At 44.5% G+C, this 25149-nt stretch overlaps 3 protein-coding genes across 9 annotated transcripts in view; 2 read left to right on the top strand and 1 right to left on the bottom strand.

The window, feature by feature from the left end:
* The window catches only part of cpsf2 (cleavage and polyadenylation specific factor 2), a 32083-nt gene extending 24950 nt beyond the window's left edge, over positions 1 to 7133 (bottom strand). The window contains exons 1-4 of the mRNA XM_055640061.1: positions 7019 to 7133; positions 5473 to 5648; positions 1008 to 1167; positions 608 to 713 (exon numbers count right to left, since the gene is read on the bottom strand). Of these exons, the coding sequence (XP_055496036.1) occupies positions 608 to 713; positions 1008 to 1167; positions 5473 to 5621 (415 nt within the window). The 5' untranslated portion in view covers positions 5622 to 5648; positions 7019 to 7133. The remainder of the gene's footprint in view (positions 1 to 607; positions 714 to 1007; positions 1168 to 5472; positions 5649 to 7018) is intronic.
* Positions 7134 to 7922: 789 nt separating this feature from the next.
* On the top strand, positions 7923 to 14359 carry LOC129699957 (NADH dehydrogenase [ubiquinone] 1 beta subcomplex subunit 1-like). The gene is made up of 3 exons (XM_055640062.1): positions 7923 to 8028; positions 10776 to 10916; positions 14219 to 14359. The coding sequence occupies exons 2-3, from the start codon at positions 10780 to 10782 to the stop codon at positions 14253 to 14255; spliced, it is 174 nt and encodes a 57-aa protein (XP_055496037.1). The 5' UTR covers positions 7923 to 8028; positions 10776 to 10779; the 3' UTR covers positions 14256 to 14359.
* Positions 14360 to 19170: 4811 nt separating this feature from the next.
* The window catches only part of atxn3 (ataxin 3), a 113731-nt gene continuing 107752 nt past the window's right edge, over positions 19171 to 25149 (top strand). For 4 of the 7 annotated variants that reach the window (XR_008723968.1, XM_055640058.1, XM_055640054.1 and 1 more), the window contains exon 1: positions 19171 to 19319. Coding sequence is in view for 4 of the 7 variants with exons in the window: in XM_055640054.1 (XP_055496029.1) it covers positions 19296 to 19319 (24 nt within the window). In the remaining 3 variants the exon portion in view is untranslated. Of the gene's footprint in view, positions 19320 to 21781; positions 21884 to 25149 lie in introns of those variants that run through there. The other 3 variants (XM_055640059.1, XM_055640055.1, XM_055640056.1) reach the window with 2 other exon arrangements.

Raw genomic sequence — 25149 nt, 5'->3', positions numbered from 1 at the left:
TTGGCCACATAACACACGGCACCCAAATGCTCTACATCCAAAACACTTGAGCCACTTTGCATTGATAACATAGAGTTGTCATCACCATTTGTGTATCTGGAGGAAAAACATCTACTTACTAAGACAGACACAAAATATTGGATTAACTCAGTGAGTCTGGCAGATCACTGGAGAAAAGGAATACGTTTTAAAGAACCTTTTCCTTTGCTCCAGAGATGCTGCCTGACCCACTGAGAAACTCCAGCATTTTGTGTCTATCTTCGGTGTAAACCAGCATCTGCAGATCCTTCCTACACATTTACTAAGACATCCTTATTACCAACAGTGATTGTACTTCAGAGTTGGCTCATTGGCTGTGAACCTCTGTGGAACATTCAGTTTGTGAAGAGAATGACAGTGCAAGTTTTCCAAGTGAGGTACCTTGTTTCCACACGGTACATCAACAAACAACACAGCTGAGATTTAAGATGTTGGAGATGAGCTGGTCATAAATCTAAAGGCCATCATTGTAGTGATGCAAACCTATTCCACTAATAAAATAAACTGATCAATTGCCCGATGCTCAAGTTGAACTTGAGGGTTATTACCCGAGTTTGTGAGCTCGCACCTTTTAAGTTGACAATCTGAGAGTATTTCAGTTGCTGGATTTTATCAAATGCTGCATCCACATCATCCAATGTAAACAGGGAGAACTCTTCAGTATTGTGCCGAGACTTGTAACGAGAAATTAAATCAATTTACAACTTCACAGTAAGAAATTATATCTTAATGAACTTCATTGTAATCTATTAAGTTAAATCAGTCTTACATTCTTAGAATATTATTAATTTTAGATCAATCTACGATTTAAGCAAAAACGTTAATACATTAAACTGAGCTTTGCTGCACCTTGGCTGCTCTGTTTAAATTACCATTAGCTGCTACTACCAAGGTTATAATGTTTAAACAGAAATTAGTACAAACAACATTACATATTTGACACCACATATAGTTATCAATTAATTTACCTGATAGAGATCGTACATAAACATCTGCCCCATCTTGTAAACAGGAATAGTGGCATAAATGGAGCAGTTTAACCCTAGCCTCCCAACAGCATAAGGGAGTGCACCCAGGTGTAAGGGGTCAGGATGAGAAAGGAGGATTGCATCAATCAAATGTACATATCTGCAAAATAAAGATTACAAAAATCATTGTAACACAGCAACAAGTCGTATCTTCAAATCTAACTGGATCAAATTGTACAGGATTCGAACATGTCACTGATTTCTCTCAGTATTTCTCTCATGATCCAGATGCACAGGGACAGCCCAGTTAACACTCTCACGTTCACCTGCAAAGTGGGACAGACAGCCCATTTCCACCTACAAAGTTGGTCAGGCAAATGGTGACCAGGTGGATCTCCTAAATCTGGACCACTCTTTGACAAAAAAATCCTATCAAAGGCCCATGAATTGTTCTCAAACGCTTCATAATCAGAACTAGTTAAGGCTAAATGTCATTAAGCATTCGAATCCAAAATTATACGTCACCTTCTTGTTGGAGAAGTCATTTAAAAGCATAAAGATGCCGTAAAATAAAGACAGACAAGTAAATCGACTGCCTGCACATTTAATCAGGATTTTTGACCCCACTGAAATGAATGGCGCCAGCCTACAACTGGTGGGAAGTCAGATGTGCCAGGATCTGACATCCATTTAATCTCTGACCCAGTGTTTCAGTGCTTAGGTACAGAACTCAATCTCCAAATAAAAAGAAATCAAAAATACACAAAATGGTTTAGGCAATATTTATGATTTAAAGCTCATGACTTGCAGTTTCATAATTAATATTGTGCTGGATACAGCAGCAAAATTTTACGTATGTTGAACTATAAATTCTAAAAGTTTAGGAATTACTTTTAAGCTGGTTGAGGACATTAAACAATGCAGATAAAATCAACACAATTTAGAGACCTCAGAAGAAGCCAAGAAAATAAATTGTCAGAACATAGAAACATAGAAAATAGGTGCAGGAGGAGGCCATTCAGCCCTTCGAGCCAGCACCGCCATTCATTGTGATCATGGCTGATCATCCCCAATCAATAACCCGTCCTGCCTTCTCCCCATATCCCTTGATTCCACTAGCCCCTAGAGCTCTATCTAACTCCCTCTTAAATCCATCCAGTGATTTGGCCTCCACTGCCCTCTGTGGCAGGGAATTCCACAGGACGTGAACGGAAATAAGAACATGGAAATAAAAATGGTTTAAGGCCACACGAGACATGCGACTGCTCAGCCACACATCAAGATTGTGACCAATTTTGCACAATGGCACTTTTCAGCAAAGCCTCAAATCCCTTGATTCCCTTCATGATCTATTGATCTTTGTTTCAAATTAAGATGACAATTGAGCTTCTACAATTATCTGGGGTGAAGAATTCAAAAGGCTTGCCATCTGAGGCAAGAAATTTCATATCTTCTCAGTCTTGAATAGCTAACCCCTAATTCTCAAAATACCCCCCAGTCTCTGACTCCTCCATCAGGGGAAATGTCCTCCCTGCAACTAGCCTGGCAGACCCTTTAAGAAATTTCAAACCTACAATCTTCTTAACTACAGTATAAAATATAGAGACCGAGTCTATTCAATCTTTCTTCATAGGATATACCTGCTACCCTGGAACTGTCTAATGAATCTTCACTGCACTGCCTCCACAGTAAATATATCATTTTGTGGATAGAGAAAGCGAAACTGTCTACAATACTCCAGAGATGCAGTCTCACCCCATACAGCGGTAATAAAAGGTCCTTGGATAGTTCAAAAGCAACTTTAAAACAGAAACACTGAAAAATGTACTAATTTTAAAGTGATAAATATTTATATTAGACGGGCAAGCAAGATTATAGATGCAAAAACATTGTGCTATTGAACATGCAAATTAGTGCTTTGTTATTAATATAGAGGGATGAAAATAATTGATCTTCTGGGGTGATCTTGTTCATTTTTAACTTCTTACAGAAAGAGTTTTTGTACAGAGTATAAACACAGAAATCATGATGAATTGTCAATAAATAACAGACATGCCAAAAAGTAGCTTTTGGATAGGGTATCCAATATTTCTTTAATCAGGTACCATATTCCCCCATCATTATAGTGTCTAGAACAAGGCCATTCAGGTACAAGGCCAAAATCATGGTTGACTTTATTGAATCAAATCATCTGCAGTTCCTTCATACACATGGTTGGTTTTATCCCAGCTCAGTTCACTTCATCTTTCCTGTGTACCATATTATCTGTATCCATTGACAAATTAATGAACTTCATATTCCTCCATGGTCTTTGGGTTTCACCCCAAACACTGTCTCCAGCCATCAACTTTATTCCCCCTCCCTGGGCAGATTATTGACAACCCAAACTACATATCTTCTGCCCATCCATTATAGCGATTGTATTAATGGTGCGAAGTGAGACAAAGGAATTTAATGTGATGGTCATTACTTACAATAAATTTCAGACTAATTTGTATTATAGAAACTGATGTACAAGCACACCCTGGTCTTGTTGCACCCATCCTTTTCCTAATCTGACACAATTCAGATAACAATCTTCCATCCTGTTCTTCCCACCAAAGTGGATAATCTCACATTTATCCACATAATACTGCATCTGCCATGCATCTGCCCACTCACCTAACCAAGTCACCTTGCAGCCTCATAGCATCCTCCTCGCAGCTCACACTGCCACCCAGCTTTGTGTCATCCGCAAACTTGCAGATATCCCATTTAATTCCCTCGTCTAAATATATTGTAAATAACTGGGGTCCCAGCATCGAGCCTCGCGCCAAGAGATCAAGAATTAAGAATCATGGTCTCAAAATAAGACTTCAAACATTTGGACTAAAATGATAATTCTTTGGAATTTTCTACCCAAGAGGCCTGTGGAGGCTTAGTCATTAATATTCAACAATTATATAGATAAGATTTTTGCAAAGAATACGCGGTTGGGATGTTCAGCATGTCCCCAGCAACTCTCACTAACTTCTACTGATGCGCCATTGAAAGCATTTTATAGGGATACATCACAACATGGTCTAGGAACAGCTTCATCCAAGTCCACAAAAAACTACAGAGAGTTATGGACATAGTCCAGACACTCATGCAAAGTAATCTTCCTTCCATTGACTCCGTCAACATGTCATGCTGCTTCAGCAAGGCCTCCAGCATAATCAAGGTCCAGTCTCACTCCTTTTCTCCTCTCCCATTAGGCAAGTGCTAACAGAAGTTTAAAACGCATACCTCCAGATTCAGGGAGAATTTCTTCTCAGCGTTTACCAGGCAACTGAACGGTCATCTCATCAGTGGAGTGCGGCCCTGACCTCCCATCTATCTCATTGGAGAATTTTGAACACTCATTAATTGGATTTTCCCTTGCACTATATTCCGTACCGTTTATCTGTGTATAGGGCTTGATTGTAATGTGTAGTATTTTCTTTGACTGGATTGCACGCAACAAACGTTTTTCACTGTACTTCAGTATAGGTGACATTAATAAACTAAATTAAACTAAATAGGGCACAACAGTAGTAGGCCCCCCTCGGTCATGACTAATCACGGGTGATGCATCCTAGTTTGTCGGATGCAAGCCTGGGCTGACGAGCCCCATCTGCCCGAGACTCGTGGGGCGGGAGTGTCTACCTTCCCGTGCAGGTCTATAGCACCTGCCCACTGCCACAAGGGCACAACATTAGTATTGAAATAGAAGATAGTCAAAGATCTGATTGAATGAAGCAACAGGTTCAAAGATCCTCCATAAAGTTCAGTATGTCAACACTACAACAATTTCTAACCTGAACCAAGTTACTTTTATCCATCTACATAAAATTTGCCAACTTAGAGGGTAAGCATTAAGAACCGATTAAGGTAGATAGTCAGAACCTATTAACGTAGTGCTAGGGGTGGTGGAGGAGACAGATACGGTAGTGGCATTTAAGACACTTTTGGATAAGCACTTGGATAGGCTGGGAATGGAGGGATATTGATCATATGACCAGAAGATATAGGAGCAGAATTAGGCCATTGAGCCCTTCGAGTCTACTTCGCCATTTAATTGAGGCTGATCTATTTTTCTTTCTCAAGTCATTTTCCTGCCTTCTCCCCATAACCTTGGACACCCTTACCAATCAATTATCTATCAGTATGATGTGCAATCAGATAAGGCTGGTCTCAGCATCATGTCCAACAAATATTATGACCTGAAGGGCCTGTTCCAGTGTGTTACTGCCCTATGTTCTATGTACTCCTGCACCTAATTTCTATGTTTCTATGTATTTAAAATTTCCATTAAATCCTTGCACAGCCTTATTCGTCAGCATATTTGTAACTTTTGCCAGCTTCACCAGCTTCCAACATCTCTGCACTCCTCCAATTCTTGAAACTTCTATTTGATTTCCTTCAATGTCAATCTTGCCTTCATCTGTCAGTTGTTATCACTTACTTTTTCAGTGAATCTATGATGTCCATGGAAAAGCTTTCATCCCAGCCACAATCAAGCAGAAAGCGGAATTCATCCACCTGCAGCAAATAACAGAGGGCAGATTCCTCCTGTACTCCAGAAATGGCAGTCAGCTTTATGATAGACGTCATTGTTGTTTTTCAAATATGCGCAGACCTCTGGCAAAATTAAAAAGTACACCAATATGTAAAAGTAGAACTTTACATTGCTGAAATAGAATAAAATAATGTAAATCAATTGGACACAAGAATTGGACACAATTGTGGATGCTGGAATCTTGAGTAAACAAAATGCAAATGCTGATCAAAACACAAAGTGCTGGAGAAATTCATGGATCAGGCAGCATCTGTGGAGGCACAGCTTCAGGTTGGGACTCGTCTTATGGACTAATGGAGTGGGTGAAAAAAAAGGAAAAAAGAGGTAGGAGGGAAACAAAGTCTTGCAAGCTTTGTCACTTACTCCATCCATCTGCCAATCATCTTGTTCCCCCCTCACTAGTACCCACCTATCACTTGCCAGACTTTGCCCACTCCCACTTTTTCAGCTTTCTCCTTCAACTCCATCAGTATGAAGACGCATCATCTGACCATTTTTTACCACAGATGCTGCCTGATCTGCTGATATCCTCCAGCACTTTGGTTTTTGTAAGTAAATTGTTCACTTGAAATGTTTATAGACTAGAATTAGGGTGGGGATCGCTGGTCAGTATGGGCTCTCTGGGCCTGTTTCCACACTATATCTCTAAACTAAAACTAAACTAACTCTGAAAACTCATCAACTGCTCCCTTTCTAAAGACTCTCCTGCATGACCCGAATCTTTCAAGTGGCAAGTTAAATTGAGGTCCTAAAACCCCCCTTCAAATAACTTCAAAGGGAGTTGGTGGAAGGATATTAATCCAACAATTTTCCATCAGAGTGATCTGGTCACTATCTACTGGATGGCAATTGGTTGTAGCGTTTCCTATATATCGACAGCCTATCTATGAAACTGATGCGCGACAATGCTGATAACTATATTCTGCACTCCAAATGTAGAAACAAGGAACTGTAGATGATGATTAATACACAAATGGACAGTGGTGGATTAACTCAGCAGGTCAGGCAGCATCTCTGGAGAACATGGATAGGTGACTGAAGAACGATCTCAACCTGAAATGTTCTTCAGAGATGCTGTCTGGCCTGCCGAGTTACTCCAGCACTTTGTGCCCTTTTGCAAATACTGCACTCTATTCCCCTTCAAACCATCTATTGTACTGACGTTTGACTTTACCTATGCATGCATCTGATTAGATAGCATGCAAAATAAAGTTTTCCGCTTTACCTCAGTACAGGCGACAATAATAATAATAATAAACCTAAACCTAACGTCACCAACAGCTGCATTTTATCGCCTGAGAAGAGTTTGAGAAATTCGCGGCTCCCTTCACCTTCCCTCCCCCCCATCCTATCCCTTGATATCCCAGGGCCGGGCCTCGAAACACGGAGCGGGGCTGAATGAAGAGACGGCGACTGGTTGCGGTGAACGTACCGGGCCTGGCCGGGCTGGACTAGGCTGGGCCGGGCTGGGCCTGGTTGTACCGGGCTGGGCTTGTACCGGGCCTGGTTGTACCGGGCTGGGCTGGGCCTGGTTGTATCGGGCTGGGCTGGGCCCGGGTGGACTGGACTGGGTCGGGCTGGGCTGGGTACCGGGCTGGGCTGGGCCTGGTTGTACTGGGCCGGGCTTGTACCGGGCTGGGCTGGGCCTGGTTGTACCGGGCTGGGCTGGGCCTGGTTGTACTGGGCTGGGCCTGGACTGGGCCGGGCTGGGCCGGGAGGGGTTGGAGAGGCCCGAGCAGCGAGCGGCTGCAGTCAGAGCGCACGCCTTGCCGCCATCTTCCGCCGACGAGGCACCGGGTCAGAGGGTAACGGGCGGCACCATTCCATTCCATTCCATCCCCCCCATCAGCCAAACATCCTCATTCCTGACCTTACTCGCCTGAAACATTTACTTCCCAGACGTAAACCTCAAATTAATGCCAGTAACATGGTGTGTCAATACATAACTTCATATTTATCTGATATTGTCCGATTGTGTGTGTGTGTATATATGTATGTATATATATATATATATATATATACATACATACACACACACTGAACTTTTGTTTCGGTTATTGTATTGTCTAGTTCTTACTTGCAGCAGCACCAAAGATATGGCAACATAGTACACTGTAAATTGATTTTGCCTTTTTGCACTATTATTGTTTTATGTGTGTGTGCACATATGTATACATATGAAAGTATGTGTGTGTGTGTGTGTGTATATATATACCACACACTGAACTAGTTTGTCGTTTATTATTGTGTTTACACATCTTGTTGTGTTGCTGCAAGAATGTCATTGTTCCACCTGGGACTTTATGTTCATCACCCCCCCCCCCCCCCCCCCCCCCATCTCCATGGTAACGTAGTGGGTGGTAGAGCCTGCTGCCCTTTGCCCCGGAACCAGTAGCGGACCCGCGTTGTGGGTGGGTGGGTGGAGAGCGGCGGTTTGGGCAGGTGAGTGAAGTGTGATCGCGACCTGCGCTCCGGGGCCGGGCCGGGCCGGCGGGGAGAGTAGAGCAGAGGACAGGACAGGACCTGACCCCCTCCCCGCCCGACCACGCTCTCCCAGCGCCGGCGTGACTCACTGAGCCTCGCCCTCGCCCTCGCCCTGTGGCCTGTGGCTGCTGCTTGGCGGCGCCGCTGAAGGTCAGAGTGAGAGTGGGGACGGCGCTGATACCGGGACAGGACCTGCATCAAGGCGACACCTGCTCCTTGTTGCCAACTCATCTTCCCATCCCCACATGACCTTTCTGTCCTGGGCCACCTCCACTGACAGAGTGAGGAAAAGGGGCGGTGAAGCGAGACCTGTGTGTCCTCGTACATCAGTCACTGAAAGTAAACGTGCAGGTACAGCAGGCAGTGAATCAATCTAATGGCATGTTGGCCTTCATTGCGAGAGCATTTGAGTATTGGAGCAAGGAGGTCCTACTGCTGTTGTACAGGGCCCTGGTGAGACCGCACCTGGAGTTTTGTGTACAGTTTTGGTCTCCTAATTTGAGTAAGGACATCCTTGTGATTGAGGCAGTGCAGCGTAGGTTCACGAGATCGATCCCTGGGATGGCGGGACTGTCATATGAGGAAAGATTGAAAAGACTAGGCTTGTATTCACTGGAGTTTAGAAGGATGAGGGGGGATGAGAAACATATAAAATTATAAAAGGACTGGACAAGCTAGATGCAGGAAAAATGTTCCCAATGTCCAGGGACCTCCCCTTAGAATAAAGGGGAGGTCATTTATGACTGAGGTGAGAAACTTTTTCACCCAGAGAGTTGCGAATTTATGGAATTCCCTGCCACAGAAGGCAGTGGAGGCCAAATCTCTGAATGGATTAAAGAGAGAGTTAGATAGAGCCCTAGGGGCTAGTGGGGTCAAGGGATATGGGGAGAAGGCAGGCACGGGTTATTGAAAGGCAGTGGACGCCAATTCACTGGCAGGCACGGGTTATTGAAAGGGGACGATCAGCCATGATCACAACGGACCCGCAATGTCACCCATTCTTTTTTTCCAGAGATGTTGCCTGACTTGCTGAGTTTTCCGCAGCACTTTGTGTCTGTCCCATCCCCGAGTCCTTGTTTCTCTTTTCTCAGCCCTCTTTCCTCCTCTCTCTCCCTCTCCTCTTCTCCTCTCTCTCCTCTCCCCCTCTTCTCCCCCTCTTCCCCCCTAGATTTCCAAGTCACTGTGATGTTTTGGCCTTTTTTTAATTAAATGATCCTTCTAGGGAAGTGGGGACAATTCATTAAACATTTCATTTGATAAGTTGGAATATATTTTAAATGTATAAACTTGCCCCTCCATACAAATTAAATCCAAACTCATCAATAATTATCTATGTCTCATAGACCTTCACCCTAACTTTCTCTATTTATCCTCCTATCCTCTTTTTATTTGCCATTTTGTTGCCATCATTCTGACCCCTCCTTCCCCTCATGCCTCTGGAATGTGAGATAAAATAGGAGCACCTGGTGTACCCACAGAGTTACAGCAAGAATGGTCAAATTCCACACAGTCAGCACCTGGGTTGCTGGACCTCTAAGCCACAGTGCAGTATGTAAATATTTTTAATGTTGCAGTTATAAACTGCATGCTACACATCAATAAAAACCTTGTTTCAATAACACTATTCTTTCATTTCTACCTGACATTCTTGTTTCATTACTTTTCCATAATAATTGAGAATTATATCACACTTGTGTAGCGTTGTTACAATCCCTGCCATCAGTAGCGTGCCAGATCTGCCGACTGCTGTGCGCGGGACTCGAGAGGCTGTAGGGGAGGGATGGGGGGGGGGGTTTGCGTAAACTGCAGTTTTTTCATTGTTGTCAGGGATGGATTTCCTCTTAAAACAAGCTTATGATGTAGAGGAAACCCCGTTCTGTCTTGGCTCGAAGGGCCGAATGGCCTCCTGCACCTATTTTCTATGTTCCTACGTCATCCGTTCGTGGGTTTTTTTTTTTTTCAACACATTGCTGATCTATTGAATCGCTGGATTTGAAAGTCAGGGCTCAAATTCAAGGCCTTCAAAATCACGGATCACAAGTTCACGCTAAAACAAAATGTTAGGACGTTTACTTAACATCTTATCTAGTTTTTGGTGTAATTTAATTTGAAGCTAATGATGCGAAATAAGTTAATTAGGCCCCGATATCGGCAACATGAACATTATCCGTATTGTGTAATTGTCTATCAGTGAACACTATTTTCATGCTAAAAATCTAACTAAAAGCTTCCACAGTACATACAGATCGGATTGTAGGCACCGCCATATTAAACATGGCGGCAGCCATGACAGATCTGTATGTGTGTCTGTGTAAAACGGCCCTTGTGACAAGGCTTGTCCTTGATCGCAGCTTTTGAGTTAACAATACAAAACAATAGGGAACAAGATGCTAATTTCCTAGTATGAAAATGACCATCATTTTTTTTAATACTGAAGATATGAAAGTGAATTAGGTAAATATTAAAGTTTTTTATGCTTTATCTGATGGGATAAATTACAGGCTTGATTTTTAAAATCTCAACATTTTGTAACATTCCTAACTTGTGCATAGTAATTTTACTCTCAAGAGCGCTAGCTGGATTGTTTTGCTTGTTGTGAGTAGAAATTGTGTATGAAATTATTTTCATAATGTACAGGGTTAAAAGGAGAATCTCATTATCTTATTTGTACCAACATTCATTTTGTTTTGTTTTCCTCCTTTCAGCATAATGAACCTGGTAGGTTTTGTGCGTGATCACTGGTACAATATCCTCGTCCCCCTGGGTTTTGTGCTGGGATGTTATCTAGATAGAATGAATGATGAAAAGCTCACTGCATTCAGAAACAAAAGCTTATTGTTCAAACGGTGAGTGTATGTTTTGCATTTTGAAACCACCAGTTAGTAAGAATTATCTATATTACTAATAGTAAGATCTTGACCACTTACTATTTTTCTGTTTCATGATTTTTGAAAAAACGCTGCCACTCACGGCTGTGAATTTTGGCCATCTTACTCGGAGTCCGCCTCTGCTGCGCAGGTCAAGAGGATTTTTCCCATCGATGAAAAATAAAAATGTTATTAGTGTTTTAAAAAATGTTGAGAATTTATTTCCTGTCAATCATGCCATGAATGCCACGCCCCTTCCAGTGGAAGGGGGGGGAGGGATTATAAAACCTGGAAGTGTGCGTGTGGCTCAGTCTGCAAGATGGGGGAGGGAGAGGTCCCGACTGTGAGTTGTGAATCAACTGAACACACTGAATGTCTACTGAACTGTGAGTGTGGTATTTATGTTGTGTTTTGTGTAGTTTTATGGTGGTTTCACCTTGCTTGAAATGGTATGAAACTGCATTTCAATGTGGTGGCCTTGCACCCTGTATGAAATGGTATGAAACTGCACTTCAATTTGGTGGCCTTGCACCCTGCTTGAAATGGTATGAAACTGCACTTCAATTTGGTGGCCTTGCACCCTTTGAAATGGTATGAAACTTCACTTCAATTTGGTTGTCTTACACCCTGCTTGAAGTGGTATGAAACGGCACTTGAATTTAGTGGCCTTGCACCCTGCTTGAAATGGCATTAAACAACACTGGCATTTGGTGGCCTTGCATCCTGCTTGAACCAAATTGGCGGCGCGACTTTTCGTCAGCAGCGGCCTCTGCAGCCCGTCCGCGTTTTTATTATTTTTTGTCTATGTTTATATGTAGTTTTTGTTATTTTTTGTTGGGGTGTGTGTGTGGGGGGGTAGGAGGGAGGGGGTAAATCTTTTAAATCTCTCCCTGCACTGGAGACCCGACCTTTTCTTGTCGGGTCTCCGTTGTCGTTGGGGCTGCAATGAGGAGCGGCCTCCAACAGAAGAAGCCGGGGACTCTGGTGCCGACTCACCTCACCGTCGCGGAGCTGGCCGAGTCCAGAGCGGGTGGAGCGGTGGTGGAGCGCTGCTGCTGCTGCTGCTGCTGCTGCTTCGGAGGCTGCAACTGCGGGTCTGCGGACGGCGGCACCGGGAGCCCGCGGGTCCCTGGAGGGAGACCGCTTTTCAGGGCTCCTGCAACGGCGACTTCTCCCGCCCGAGTTGCGGGGTCGAAGAGCTCCTGGAGCGGGGCCTAACATCACTGCCCCGCGCGGCTTGGAATGGCCGCGGGACTCTGCGAGCGCACGCCGGGGGCTCCAACATCAAGACCCGGTGTGCGACCTCGCACCACCCGGCGTGGCTTTAATGGCCGCGGGACAATCGCCATCGCCAGCCGGGGGCTTTGACTTTGACTTTGACTCTGTCATCGGGGGGGGGGGGGGGGGGGGGGGGGGGGGGTGCAGTGGAGAGATAAGTTTTTTTTTTTGCCTTCCATCACAGCAATGTGATGGATGTTTATGTAAAATGAAAATTATGTTGTGTCTGGGGTCTATTTGTTTGTAATGTATGGCTGCAGAAACAGCATTTCGTTTGGACCTCAAGGGGTCCAAATGACAATTAAATTGACTCTTGACTCTTGACTTGAAGTGGCATGAAACTGCACTTGAGTTTGGTGGCCCTGCGCCCTGCTTGAAGTGGTAGGAAACTGCACTTGAGTTTGGTGGCCCTGCACCCTGCTTGAAGTGGTAGGAAACTGCACTTGAGTTTGGTGGCCCTGCACCCTGCTTGAAGTGGTAGGAAACTGCACTTGAGTTTGGTGGCCCTGCACCCTGCTTGAAGTGGTATGAAACTGCACTTGAATTCGGTGGCCTTGCACCTTGCTTGAAGTGGTAGGAAACTGCATTTGAATTTGATGGTCCTTGCACCCTGCTTGAAATGGAATTTCAAGGAATAGCCGTGTCAACTCGCCCACCAGCCGTGAGTGATCTGCCAGCACATCAGGCTTGAGTGACTGAGCTGTCACCTCAAGAATCCATTAGGCCTTCAATGTCCATACTAGCCCTCTGGAAACCAGTCCCTTCTGCCCACAATACCCATACTAGCGCTCTAGAAAGCTCCCCCCACTGGCCACCAATATTGGAATTGATGGAGAGGTGGAATATTGCGTTGGGGCCGTGTGAACACTTAGTCTAGTTACTAATATGTTCTTGCAAGACACAAAGTGCTAGAGTAACTCAGCAAGTTACGTAGCACCCCTGGAGGACATAGATAGGTGTGTTTCGGGGCAGGACCCTTCTTCAGACTGGAGAAGAGTCCCGACCCAAAACGTCACCTCTCCATGTTCTTCCGGGATGCTGCCTGACCTGCTGCGTTACTACACACTCAGTTTTTTTCTTATTAGTAATTAATTTGGGTGGTTGCAGTGTCGTTTGAGAATTGATCACATTTTTGTAAAGGTTTCAGTGTTAGTCTTTCCCTGATTGAATAGATCAATGACATTTTGAATAAGTTTATTTAATCCAACTATGAAATATATAATGTTTTAATGGTTTATGTTACATTTCCCTGCACAGGGAAGAGTGTGAGGAAAAGATAAACAATCTAATCATTCAGTATTGTACATTTTCAGAAAATATATTAAGATCTTAAGGTGCAGCAGTACCAGAAATAATGTAACTCATCATTGCAGAAAGATTGCTGAGGTTGAGATTGTTCTCCAAACCAATGACATTCCGTGACCTTTTGGAAAACGGTCAAAATCTATCAGGATTTTGAAGAATGGCAAAGTTTTTGCCATTAGTAGGGGGATTTCTGATCAGAGTACATGGTTTTAGGATAATTAACAAACAAAATTTGTCAGTGAGATGATTGATAAGAATCATGTTTTACTCAGCAAGTTGTTCTGATCTGAAATGCATTATTGAAAGGACCTTGGAAGCAGATTCAGTACTAACTTTGAAAATGCTTGGATATGATTGGAAATAATCAAGAATTAACTGTCCAGTGGGACTAATTTGTAGAAACCAGGATTTGCAGGTGCTGATTTGCAAAATAGACAAAGTGTTGTAGTAGCTCAGCGGATCAGGCAGCATCACTGGAGAACATAAAAAGATATTTAAAAGTGTCAACATGGTCATTGAGAAGAATGGTAATCTCTTGAGTTTTATAACTAATTGCCACAACTGGAAGAATAAACTTATTCTACCAATTTTGGCAATGTTATAAAGTTAAGATTTTAAGAGTATATAAAAAATACATGTAATACCTATCTACTTCTATCCATGAGCTGCATATTTAAATTGTTATCTTTCCCTTTTAGGGAATTGAAACCAGGTGAAGAAACTACATGGAAGTGATTCAAATGCTTTGTTGCAGAAAAGAACATTAAAAAGAATCACCACAACAGTTTTATTCTCGATGGACTTTCAATTAAGAATTAAATTAAATATTATATGAAAAATGCAAGTGTTGTTTCGTTTGTATTCTGATCTATCACAAGAAATAGCTATCTGCATGTAGCAAATGATAATTAGCTTAAAATTCACATTTGACAGAACTTTCCTCAGGAGTATAAAATTTAAGGGAATATTTCATTAAATTGGATATGCACAAACTGATGCATATAACTTGATAAATATGATATTTTTAACGTTTTATTTTCACAATAACAAATGTTAAATAACAGCAGCAGACAGATTGTGCTTTTTATTCTATTGCAGGGTAATTGGCTAGGGAACATAGAACCATTTTAATAATTCCAAATGATTAGAGTGCTAGTGATGCCGTATACTTGATAATGTCTCATAAGGGCATTTATCCATTTTAAACTGTTAATAATATTTTTTAATATAGCTGACATTTAATGTAGTAGTGAAATTTGATTGGCAGTGTTTGAGCAGATCCAATGCATTGCCTGTGTGTTGAGTAACTTTGCAGCATATTCTCTTCACTCTTGAGGATTTTTTTGTTTTCTATTGTAAATTATTTTGTTCTGAAAGGACAGGAGTTTTACATGTAATATTGTTTTTGATTAAGCGTGTGCCTAAATAAATGAATGTTTCTTGTAAAATATTTATTGACTAAGTGATAGGAGCAGAATTAGGCCATTTGACCCATCAAATCTCCTCTGCCATTTAATCATGGCTGATCTATCTCTTGCCCTCAACCCCATTCTCCTGCCTTCTCCCCAAAACCCCTGACACCAGTACTAATCAAGTTGTCACTTGTAATGGATTGACGTCAGATCAAAATCATCTACCACGAACATTGTACTATTATTCTTGTATCTGTAATCCTTTGGCTTTTTTTGCACAATTTAACAGACTGGTTATGTGAGCTGAAGAGTAATTTCATTGGAAATTTATGGATACTAATCTTTTTCGGTTTGTTTTAGTGCTGTTCGATTATTGGATTGGTAGAGGAAAATTTGGAGGGGGGTTTGAGCTATATCCTGTAAATAATTTTTTTTTAATCCTTGAATGGAATGTGATTCCCTCCCCTTTATAAGATACTGGTTTTTACTTGAAAAGTTGATAACTTTTTTTTAAATAGTTTTGAGACAATTTTATATCAATGATTTGGATGAGAACATACAGTGCAAGATTAGCAAGTTTGCTGATGATACAAGTTAATGGTTTTGCAGATAGTGAATATGGTTGTGAACGATTGCAGCAGGATCTGGATCGATTGGCCAGGTGGGCCGAGGAATGGTTGATTGAATTTAATACAGAGAAGTGTGAGGTGTTGCATTTTGGAACGTCGAACATGGGCAGGTCCTACACAGTAAATGGTAGGCCTCTGGGTTGTGTTGTAGAGCAGAGGGATCTAGGAGTACAGGTGCATGGTTCCTTGACGGTCGAGTTGCTGGTAGATAAGGTGGTCAAAAAAGCTTTTGGCACTTTGGCCTTCATCAGTCAGGGTATTGAGTATAGAAGTTGGAAGTTCATATTGCAGTTGTATAAGACATTGGTGAGACCACATTTCGAATATTGTGTTCAGTTCTGGGATATAGGAAAGATATTGTCAAGCTTGAAAAGGTTCAGAAAAGATTTACGAGGATGGTGCCAGGACTAGGAGTTACAGGGATGGTTGAGAAAACTGGGTCTTTATTCCATGGAGCACAGGAGGATGAGGGGAGATCTTATCGAGGTATACAAAATCATGAGAGGAATAGATCGGGTAGATGCACAGAGTCTTTTGCCCAGAGTAGGGGAATTGAGGACCAGAAGACGTAGGTTCAAGGTGAAGGGGAAAAGATTTAATAGAAATCTGAGGGGTAACTTTTTCACACAAAGGGTGGTGGGTGTATGGAACAAACTGCCAGAGGAGGTTGTTGAGGCTGAGATTATCCCATCGTTTAAGAAACAGTTGGACAGGTACATGGATAGGACAGGTTTGTAGGGACATGGACCAAGCGCAGGCAAGTGGGACTAGCGTAGCTGGGACATTATTGGGTGAGTTGGGCCGAAGGGCCTGTTTCCACACTGTATGACTATGAGAACCTTTGAAAACCCTCATGCCATTTTCAATATTTATAGTCCTATGGTTGGATAGTGAGGGGTTATATAAAGCAAAACTTGATGTGGCATTCCACTGCTAAGATGAAGCCAATTTCCCCTTAGGTTTGCTCAGTAAACGGGCTTTATACATTCCCACCTCAGATGCTGCCCGACCTGCTGAATTCCTCTGGCACTTTGTATTTTGCTCAAGATTTCAGCATCTCCAATCTCATGTGTCTCAATTAGATGAGATCTGTTCAATTGCTTTTCAAGCAGTAGGTCAGAAGCTACTTTCTGATTCAACTACAGTTTTTGGACATACTCTGTCAGAGTTAAGAAACTGCCATGTTTTGTTTTAGAAAGAAACATTGAATGTGTAAATAAAATGTTCATCGGACAATGTTTATGTAAGAGGTCCTGTGAATAGCTTATTTGCTTTTTGGTTTATCACTATTAGTGCCCCCAGGGTCGAGGCACGCCTGCTCATCAATGGTGGCGTGGCGCCAGTGCAGAGATCCACCCTCACATCACTGGCATGGAAACTGATGGTCCGTACCGCCTATTGTGTTTGAATGGCTTAGAACATAAGGGTATGAACACTGGAGATTGGTTACCAAAGATAGGAGGATTCAAATATCCCCACATGGGATTCAAATATCCCCACAAACGTTCTGTTTCGGGGCATATGACAATAAAACACATTTGACTCGCCCATTCCTTCCACCTATATTCCTTACTCTAACTTCACAATCCATACATCTATCCTCATCTCACACCTTTCTGGTGTTTTTTTCATCTCTGGCCTTTGTTCAATCATAGGCCTATCAAAAAAACACTCACCTGTCTTCGATGCAGAACTCGACTCGGTCATTGCTGCCACAGTTCCCATTGCAGACCTTCGCCCTCGCATCAACAGCTGCTAAGCCATACTCTCATCCCGGCAGTGTCCCCAGTGCAGAGCTCCACCTTCTCAACCCCGGCATTGTCCCCATTGCAGAGCTATGCTTTCTCATCTAGGCAGTGTCCCCAGTGGAGAAGGAGGAGAACACCTATCCATGTTTAAGAAGGAACTGCAGATGCTGGAAAATCGAAGGTAGACAAAAATGCTGGAGAAACTCAGCAGGTGAGGCTCTCACTCCCCATCCCCCCCCCCCACTCGTAACAAGGACAGAGTCCCCCTTGTCCTCACCTTCCACCCTACCAGCCATCACATAACAAATAATCCTCCAACATTTTTGCCACCTCCAACGTGATCCCACCACTTGCCACATCTTCCCACCTACTCCCCTGTCTGCTTTCTGCAGAGACTGCTCCCTCTGTAACTCCCTGGTCAATTTGTCCCTTCCCACCCGAACCACCCCCTCTCTGGGCACCTTAGAAACATAGAAACATAGAAAGTAGGTGCGAGAGCAGACCACCAGGTCCATCGAGCCCGCACCGCCATTCGCTCATGGCTGAACACTAAACAGACACACTTACCCACAAACAGTAGACACAAGACACAGAACACAAGACACTACCCTCCCCTTTATACCGCTATCACCCCTCTCCCCCCCAAGAACCTCGTGATCTCCTGGGGGAGGCAAAAAACCGGATAAAAATCCAGGTCCAATTCGGGAAAAAAATCCGGGAAATTCCTCTCCGACCCCAATCTAGGCGATCGACACTTGTCCAGGAGATCACTCAGGTCTTACTATACTAACCATACCTAGGTCCATATCCCTGCCCTCTCCCCGTAGCCCCTTATCCACCCTTGGCAGCTAAAAAACCATCTATTTTAGTCTTTAGTCACCTTCCCTTGCAACTGCAGGAGATGCTACACTTGTCGCTTTACCTCCCCCATTGACTCCATTCAAGGACCCAAACAGTCTTTCCAGGTGCGGCAGAGGTTGACCTGCATCTCCTCCAACCTCATCTATTGCACCGCTGCTCTAGATGTCAGCTGTTCTACATCGGTGAGACCAAGCGTAGGCTTCGCCGAACACCTCCCGCTCGGTTTGCAATAACCTACCTGATCTCCCTGTGGCTCAGCACTTCAACTCCCCCCTCCCATTCCGAATCTGACCTGTCTGTCCTGTGTGAGGCCCACCGTAAATTGGAGGAGCAGCACCTCGTATTTAGCTTGGGCAGCCTACACCCCAGCGGTATGAACATTGACTTCTCTAATTTCAGGTAGTCCCTGCTTTCTCCTCCCCTACTCAGCTCTCCCTTCAGCCCACTGGGGCCACCTCTTCCTTTCTTCTTCCCGTCCAACATTTCCCCTCAAATCAGTCAACGACAATAAGGGTTTCGACCCAAAACGAATGCCTATCTTTGCTTCGCTCCATAGTGCAGCCTCCGTCCCCGCTGAGTTTCCCCAGCGCAGAACACCTATCCATGTTCTCCGCCCCGGACGGTCCCTGGACCCGATGAGTTACTCGAGCCTTTGTGTCCCGCCGGCAGAGCTCGATGGCCCTTTCCATCCCGCAAGTTGTCCCGTAGACAAGTAAGTTGGGTCCAGAAAGTGTTTTAACCTTGGCCCATCCATGTTCTCCAGACACGCGGCGCCTGACCCGCTGAGTTACTCGAGCACTTTGTGTCCCCAGGGCAGAGCTCCGCCCTTTCATCCCGCAAGTTGTCCCTGTAGACAAGGAGAAGGGTCCAGAAAGGAAACCTTGCCCATCCATTTTCTCCAGACACGCTGCCTGACCTGCTGAGTAACTCCGGTACTTGGTGTCAAAGATCCTATCGCGGATCTTTGCTTGGTGTCCCCAGTGCAGAGCTCCGTCCCGCCGCCGGTGTCCCCAGCGCAGAGCTCCGCCCTGTCGCCCCGGCGGTGTCCCCAGTGCGGAGCTGATTGGTTTGTGAGGTTTGACCTTGGCGGGTCACGCCGCACAGGACGATGGTCCATTATCCATCATGGAGGCGATATTTCACGAGAAAGTAAGTTGATGGCGGAAATTGTGTTTTAAATCGGCGGCGGGGAGACGGGGAGAGGCGAGGCGGCGGCGGGGAGACGGGGAGAGGCGAGGCGGCGGCGGGGAGACGGGGAGAGGCGAGGCGGCGGGGAGAGGCGAGGCGGCGGCGGGGACACGGGGAGCGGCGAGGCGGCGGCGGCGGCATCACTATCACTATCACTGGGTTTATCGGGCGGACATCTAATGAAGCCGGGCCGCCCTGAACTGATTCCTTTCCTCCAGGCCAGGGCTTCATGTACCGGGAGGCCGGTGGGCCGCGGGTGGGGGTGGTGTCGGCTGTTTACTCGGCCTAGCAGGGCAAGAACTTCGTTTATCCCAGGTGGCAAGAGTGAAAAAACCTCAAGCAGAACGGCCTGGGAAACAGAGGCGCTAATTTGGACGGGTTGACAGCTTAAGGATAAGGTGGAAATCCTTTAAAACCGAGATGAGAAGAACTTTTTTCACACAGAGAGTGGTGAATCTCTGGAACTCTCTGACACAGAGGGTAGTCGAGGCCACAGTTCATTGGCTATATTTAAGAGGGAGTTAGATGTGGCCCTTGTGGCTAAGGGGATCAGGGGGTATGGAGAGAAGGCAGGTACGGGATACTGAGTTGGATGATCAGCCATGATCATATTGAATGGCGGTGCAGGCTCGAAGGGCCGAATGGCCTACTCCTGCACCTAATGTCTATGTTTCTATGAAATGCTAGAAAAGACGGTCAATAAGCTTGATTGATGAGGTATTAAATGTTTCAACAATTGGAACAAAAAGTAATGAGACAAGGGGGATGTGAGACCTATTCAAACGAAGAATTTCGCCTGATCCAGGTCGGGGAAATGGAGAGGAGAGTTTAACCTAAGGGGAATGGGACACAGAGAAGTAAGAGAGTATCAGCCAAATTAAAGAAAGCTAAGTTCCAACACATGGGAAGAATAGAAGGCTGTATTTAATCTATTAGAATACAAGTAATCTCTTATGTAAGGATATTGAACTGAGGAAGACGTATAATTTTAACAACTTGATGCACAGAGTTGTTCATCTTTGTGGGACAGGGGGATGATGTTATGGACAAGATGGCATGACAATATTGATCAAGAAGTCGGAGTGGAGTGTAGGAGGGGGGGAGAGCGTGGGGAGGGAGGGGAGGTGTGTATGTGGGCGGGATGGGGGAGGGGTGTGTACAATACAATATACATTACAATATATTTGTCATTTGGACCCCGTTGAGGTCCAAACGAAATGTCGTTTCTGCAGCCATACATTACAAAACGAAAAAGACCCGAGACGCAACACAATTTACACATACATCCATCACATCGCTGTGATGGAAGGCAAAAAAAAAAACATCTCTCCCCTGCACTCCCGCCAAATGTCAAAGTCAAAGCCCCCCGGCTGGCGATTGTGATTGTCCCGCGGCCATTAAAGCCACGCCGGGTGATGCAAGGCCGCGCACCGGGTCTTGGTGTTAGAGCCCCGGCGTGCGCTCGCAAATTCCCGCGGCCATTCCAAGCCGCGCGGGGCGGTGATGTAAGGCCCTGCTCCAGGTGCTCAGACTTCTCCGCAACTCGGGCGAGAGAAGTCGCCGCCGCGGAAACCCCGAAAAGCGGTCTCCCATCCAGGGACCCGCGGGCTCCCGGTGTTGCCGTCCGCCAGACTTGCAGCTGCAGTCTCCGGGGGTCGGGTCGCAGCAGCGCGCCACCACAGCTGCACCCGCTCGGACTCGGCCAGCTCCACGAAGGTGAGTAAGACCGCAGCTCCACGACTGGAGCCCCAGGTCGTTCCGACAAAGTTGGAGGCCGCTTTAAAGTTTCCCCCCCCCCACACACACCACACAACACACACACCCCGACAAAAAAAAAAATAAATAAAAACGACATAGAAACAAGACAAAAATAATAAACAGACAGACGGACTGCAGAGGCTGCTGCTGACGAGAGTCGCGCCGCCCACCGAGAACTGTGTGTGGGGGAGGGGGTGTAGCGGTACAGTTGCTGCCGTGGGGGAGAGCTGGGGAGGGGAAGGAGGGAGAAAGTAAGGACTACTTGAAACTGGAGAAGTCAATTTGTTTTCGGAGAGAGGAGGAGAGGTCCATTTGTCTTTGGTGAGACAAAGGAAACCCAGCTCTCCCATAACCTACTGATCCGCTTTCCTTTCTTCTTCCCCCCGCAACAACCTGCCACATCAGTCTGAAGAAGGTCTCGACCCGTGTCCTAGACACTGCCTAGAATTTTTTGTTTAAGAGGAAAGGCCATTTTTCAAAGGAAACATGAAAACTGATACTTTGTTTGCCCTCAACAATGCCATGTAGTTGTCCAGTGTCCTAAGTAGAATTTCTTGCTTAACTAACGTCACTACAAAGTAGATCATTTGTGATTTTTATTTTCGTGCTGTTTGAGGGAAGTCAGGGGTTGATTGTTACATTTTCCTACGTTTCAGCAGTACTTGCATTGCAAAATTACTCCATTATCTGTAAAGTCCTTTGGGATTGCAAGGTTATGAGGAAGATACTTTGTTCTTCAATATATGATGGCATTGGTAGAGTCCAAGGTAATTCTGGAAATGCTGATAATTATTAATGAACATAACATGGTTAGTTAGCTGTCAATATGGAGCATTTTTGAGTCGTAAAATGATGAAATGAAATGATTCAATTTATTGTCATTGTCAGTGTACAGTACAGAGACAACGAAATGCATTTTTAGCATCTCCCTTGAAAGGGAGACACAGGGCGTCGCGGTGTGCCCGCGCCTGCCGCCGTAACATTCCATTACAGGCAAAGGTGGGTGAAGTGTCTTGCCCAAGGACACAACGACAGTATGCACTCCAAGCGGGATTTGAACCGGCCACCTTCCGGTCGCCAGCCAAACTCTTAGCCCATTGTGCTATCTGTCGATATTACAATGCAAAGTCTCAGTGAAAAACTATTTGGCACAGACTATTTATATTAAATGCTCAATTTCTGCGTTGTATATCATATCAAGATTCTTTGTTAAAATATCATGTCAGGTTTGGTACTTCATCTCATTTTTAATTCAAATTTCAACATGCATCAAAGCTGGATTTCAGCATCATTTAGAACATTGACAAAAAACGAATAAGTATCAGTTAACATTCCATCCCATCCAGACATGAAGCTTTCACCTGATGATCTAAACACTGCTACTGATGATGGCCTTGAAGCTGAGTACTCTGAGGCTTTGTTCATCATTGCCAGGTGCTTCAACTAGGCCATCTCAGTATCAAAATACTATCAACATGTCTCCTGATCCACCAGAGGCACAGACTCCCTAAAGAATGGCTAGACAATCATCAATGATGGTAACCACTCCAGAGAAGCCTGTTAAATTTGGATTTGCCATTATTAATAATAAAGATGAAATGAACACATTTCACCCAAACCTATTTTAGGTATTGCATGATACTCTTGAAATAAGATTTTTCTGGAGACAAGGTTTTAAATGCCATATACAGTTTAAAAAAAGGACACAGCTTCTGATGTGCACAGCTTGTCTCTAGAAATAAGTGAAATCCAGGTTAGCCGGGAAGTGGTGTTAGGTAAATTGAATGGATTAAAGGCCGATAAATCCCCAGGGCCAGATAGGCTGCATCCCAGAATACTTAAGGAAGTAGCCCAGAAATAGTGGATGCATTAGTGATAATTTTTCAAAACTCTTTAGATTCTGGAGTAGTTCCTGAGGATTGGAGGGTAGCTAATGTAACCCCACTTTTTAAAAAGGGAGGGAGAGAGAAAACAGGGAATTACAGACCAGTTAGTCTAACATCGGTAGTGGGGAAACTGCTAGAGTCAGTTATTAAAGATGGGATAGCAGCACATTTGGAAAGTGGTGGTGAAATCATTGGACAAAGTCAGCGTGGATTTACGAATTTACGGATTTACGGATTTACTAGTTACATCCTTCTCGAGGATGTAACTAGTAGAGTGAATAAGGGAGAACCAGGGGATGTTATATCTGGGCTTTCAGAAGGCTTTCGACAAGGTCCCACATAAGAGATTAGTATACAAACTTAAAGCACACGGTATTGGGGGTTCAGTATTGATGTGGATAGAGAACTGTCTGGCAGACAGGAAGCAAAGAGTAGGAGTAAACGGGTCCTTTTCAGAATGGCAGGCAGTGACTAGTGGGGTACCGCAAGGCTCAGTGCTGGGACCCCAGCTATTTACAATATATATTAATGATTTGGACGAGGGAATTGAATGCAACATCTCCAAGTTTGCGGATGACACGAAGCTGGGGGGCAGTGTTAGCTGTGAGGAGGATGCTAGGAGGCTGCAAGGTGACTTGGATAGGCTGGGTGAGTGGGCAGATGCATGGCAGATGCAGTATAATGTGGATAAATGTGAGGTTATCCACTTTGGTAGCAAAAACAGGAACGTTGACTATTATCTGAATGGTGGCCGATTAGGAAAAGGGGAGATGCAATGAGACCTGGATGTCATGGTACACCAGTCATTGAAAGTAGGCATGCAGGTGCAGCAGGCAGTGAAGAACGCGAATGGTATGTTAGCATTCATAGCAAAAGGATTTGAGTATAGGTGCAGGGAGGTTCTACTGCAGTTGTACAGGGTCTTGGCGAGACCACACCTGGAGCATTGTGTACAGTTTTGGTCTCCTAATCTGAGGAAGGACATTCTTGCCATAGAGGGAGTACAGAGAAGGTTCACCAGACTGATTCCTGGGATGTCAGGACTTTCACATGACGAAAGACTGGATAGACTCGGCTTGTACCCGCTAGAATTTAGAAGATTGAGGGGGGGTCTTATAGAAACGTACAAAATTCTTAAGGGGTTGGACAGGCTAGATGCAGGAAGATTGTTCCCTATGTTGGGGAAGTCCAGAACAAGGGGTCACAGTTTAAGGATAAGGGGGAAATCTTTTAGGACTGAGATGAGAAAAAGAAAATTTACACAGAGTGGTGAATCTTTGGAATTCTCTGCCACAGATTGTAGTTGAAGCCAGTTCATTGGCTATTTTTAAGAGTGAGTTAGATGTGGCCCATGTGGCTAAAGGGATCAGGGGGTATGGAGAGAAGGCAGGTACAGGATATTGAGGGATGATCAGCCATGATCATATTGAATGGCGGTGCAGGCTCGAAGGGCCGAATGGCCTACTCCTGCATCTATTTTCTATGTTTCTATAATTTGCAAACTGGTTACTTTAGTTTAGTTAAGCGATGCAGCATGGGACGGGCCCTTCAGCTCACCGTGTCCACGCCGACCAGCGATCCCTGCACATTAACAGTATCCTACACACACGAGGGACAATGCACAATTTTTACCAAAGCCAATTAGCCTACAAAACTGGACTTCTTTGGGAGTGTGGGAGGAAACCCATGCAGCTCACGGGGAGAACATACAAACTCCACATGTAGTCAGGATCGAACCTGGGTCTTTTGGCGCTGAAAGGCTGCAACTCTACCACTACGCCACCGTGCCGCGCCTTTTGTGTTACCTGGAATGGATTCTTCCTGAGTTTAGCGTAACGAACAGTTGTCTGCAACTCAGTAGCAGCGGCAAATCTATTTCCTCAGTCTATATGTTTAAATAGGGCATTTATAAACTGGAGGCTATCTATTCCATGGGATGAGATGTATAAATACTATAGTTATTTGTGAAGTATCACAAGTTCGCTAACACTTAATTATAGAGAACGATTTGGTTTTGGAGAAATGGAGTGTTAGGAATCTCTAAGCTTGCTTGATTAATTTGCCAATTCTCCAGAGACAACAGAGGCATGATAGTTGTTTAATTTACTTTGCTTCACTTATTCATCTGGTTAGCCTGTGCCTTAGAA

The sequence above is a fragment of the Leucoraja erinacea genome, chromosome 9, assembly GCF_028641065.1.
Source record: "Leucoraja erinacea ecotype New England chromosome 9, Leri_hhj_1, whole genome shotgun sequence".
NCBI lineage: Eukaryota > Metazoa > Chordata > Chondrichthyes > Rajiformes > Rajidae > Leucoraja > Leucoraja erinaceus.
Note: the sequence above shows the minus strand (reverse complement) of the source record. Positions and strands in the feature narration are given on the sequence as shown.

Coding starts and splice junctions, on each gene's coding strand:
- LOC129699957 (XM_055640062.1), top strand. CDS start 10,780: ATGAACCTGGTAGGTTTTGTGCGTGATCACTGGTACAATATCCTCGTC. Junction 10,917..14,218: donor AAAAGCTTATTGTTCAAACG/GTGAGTGTATGT, acceptor TTTCCCTTTTAG/GGAATTGAAACCAGGTGAAG.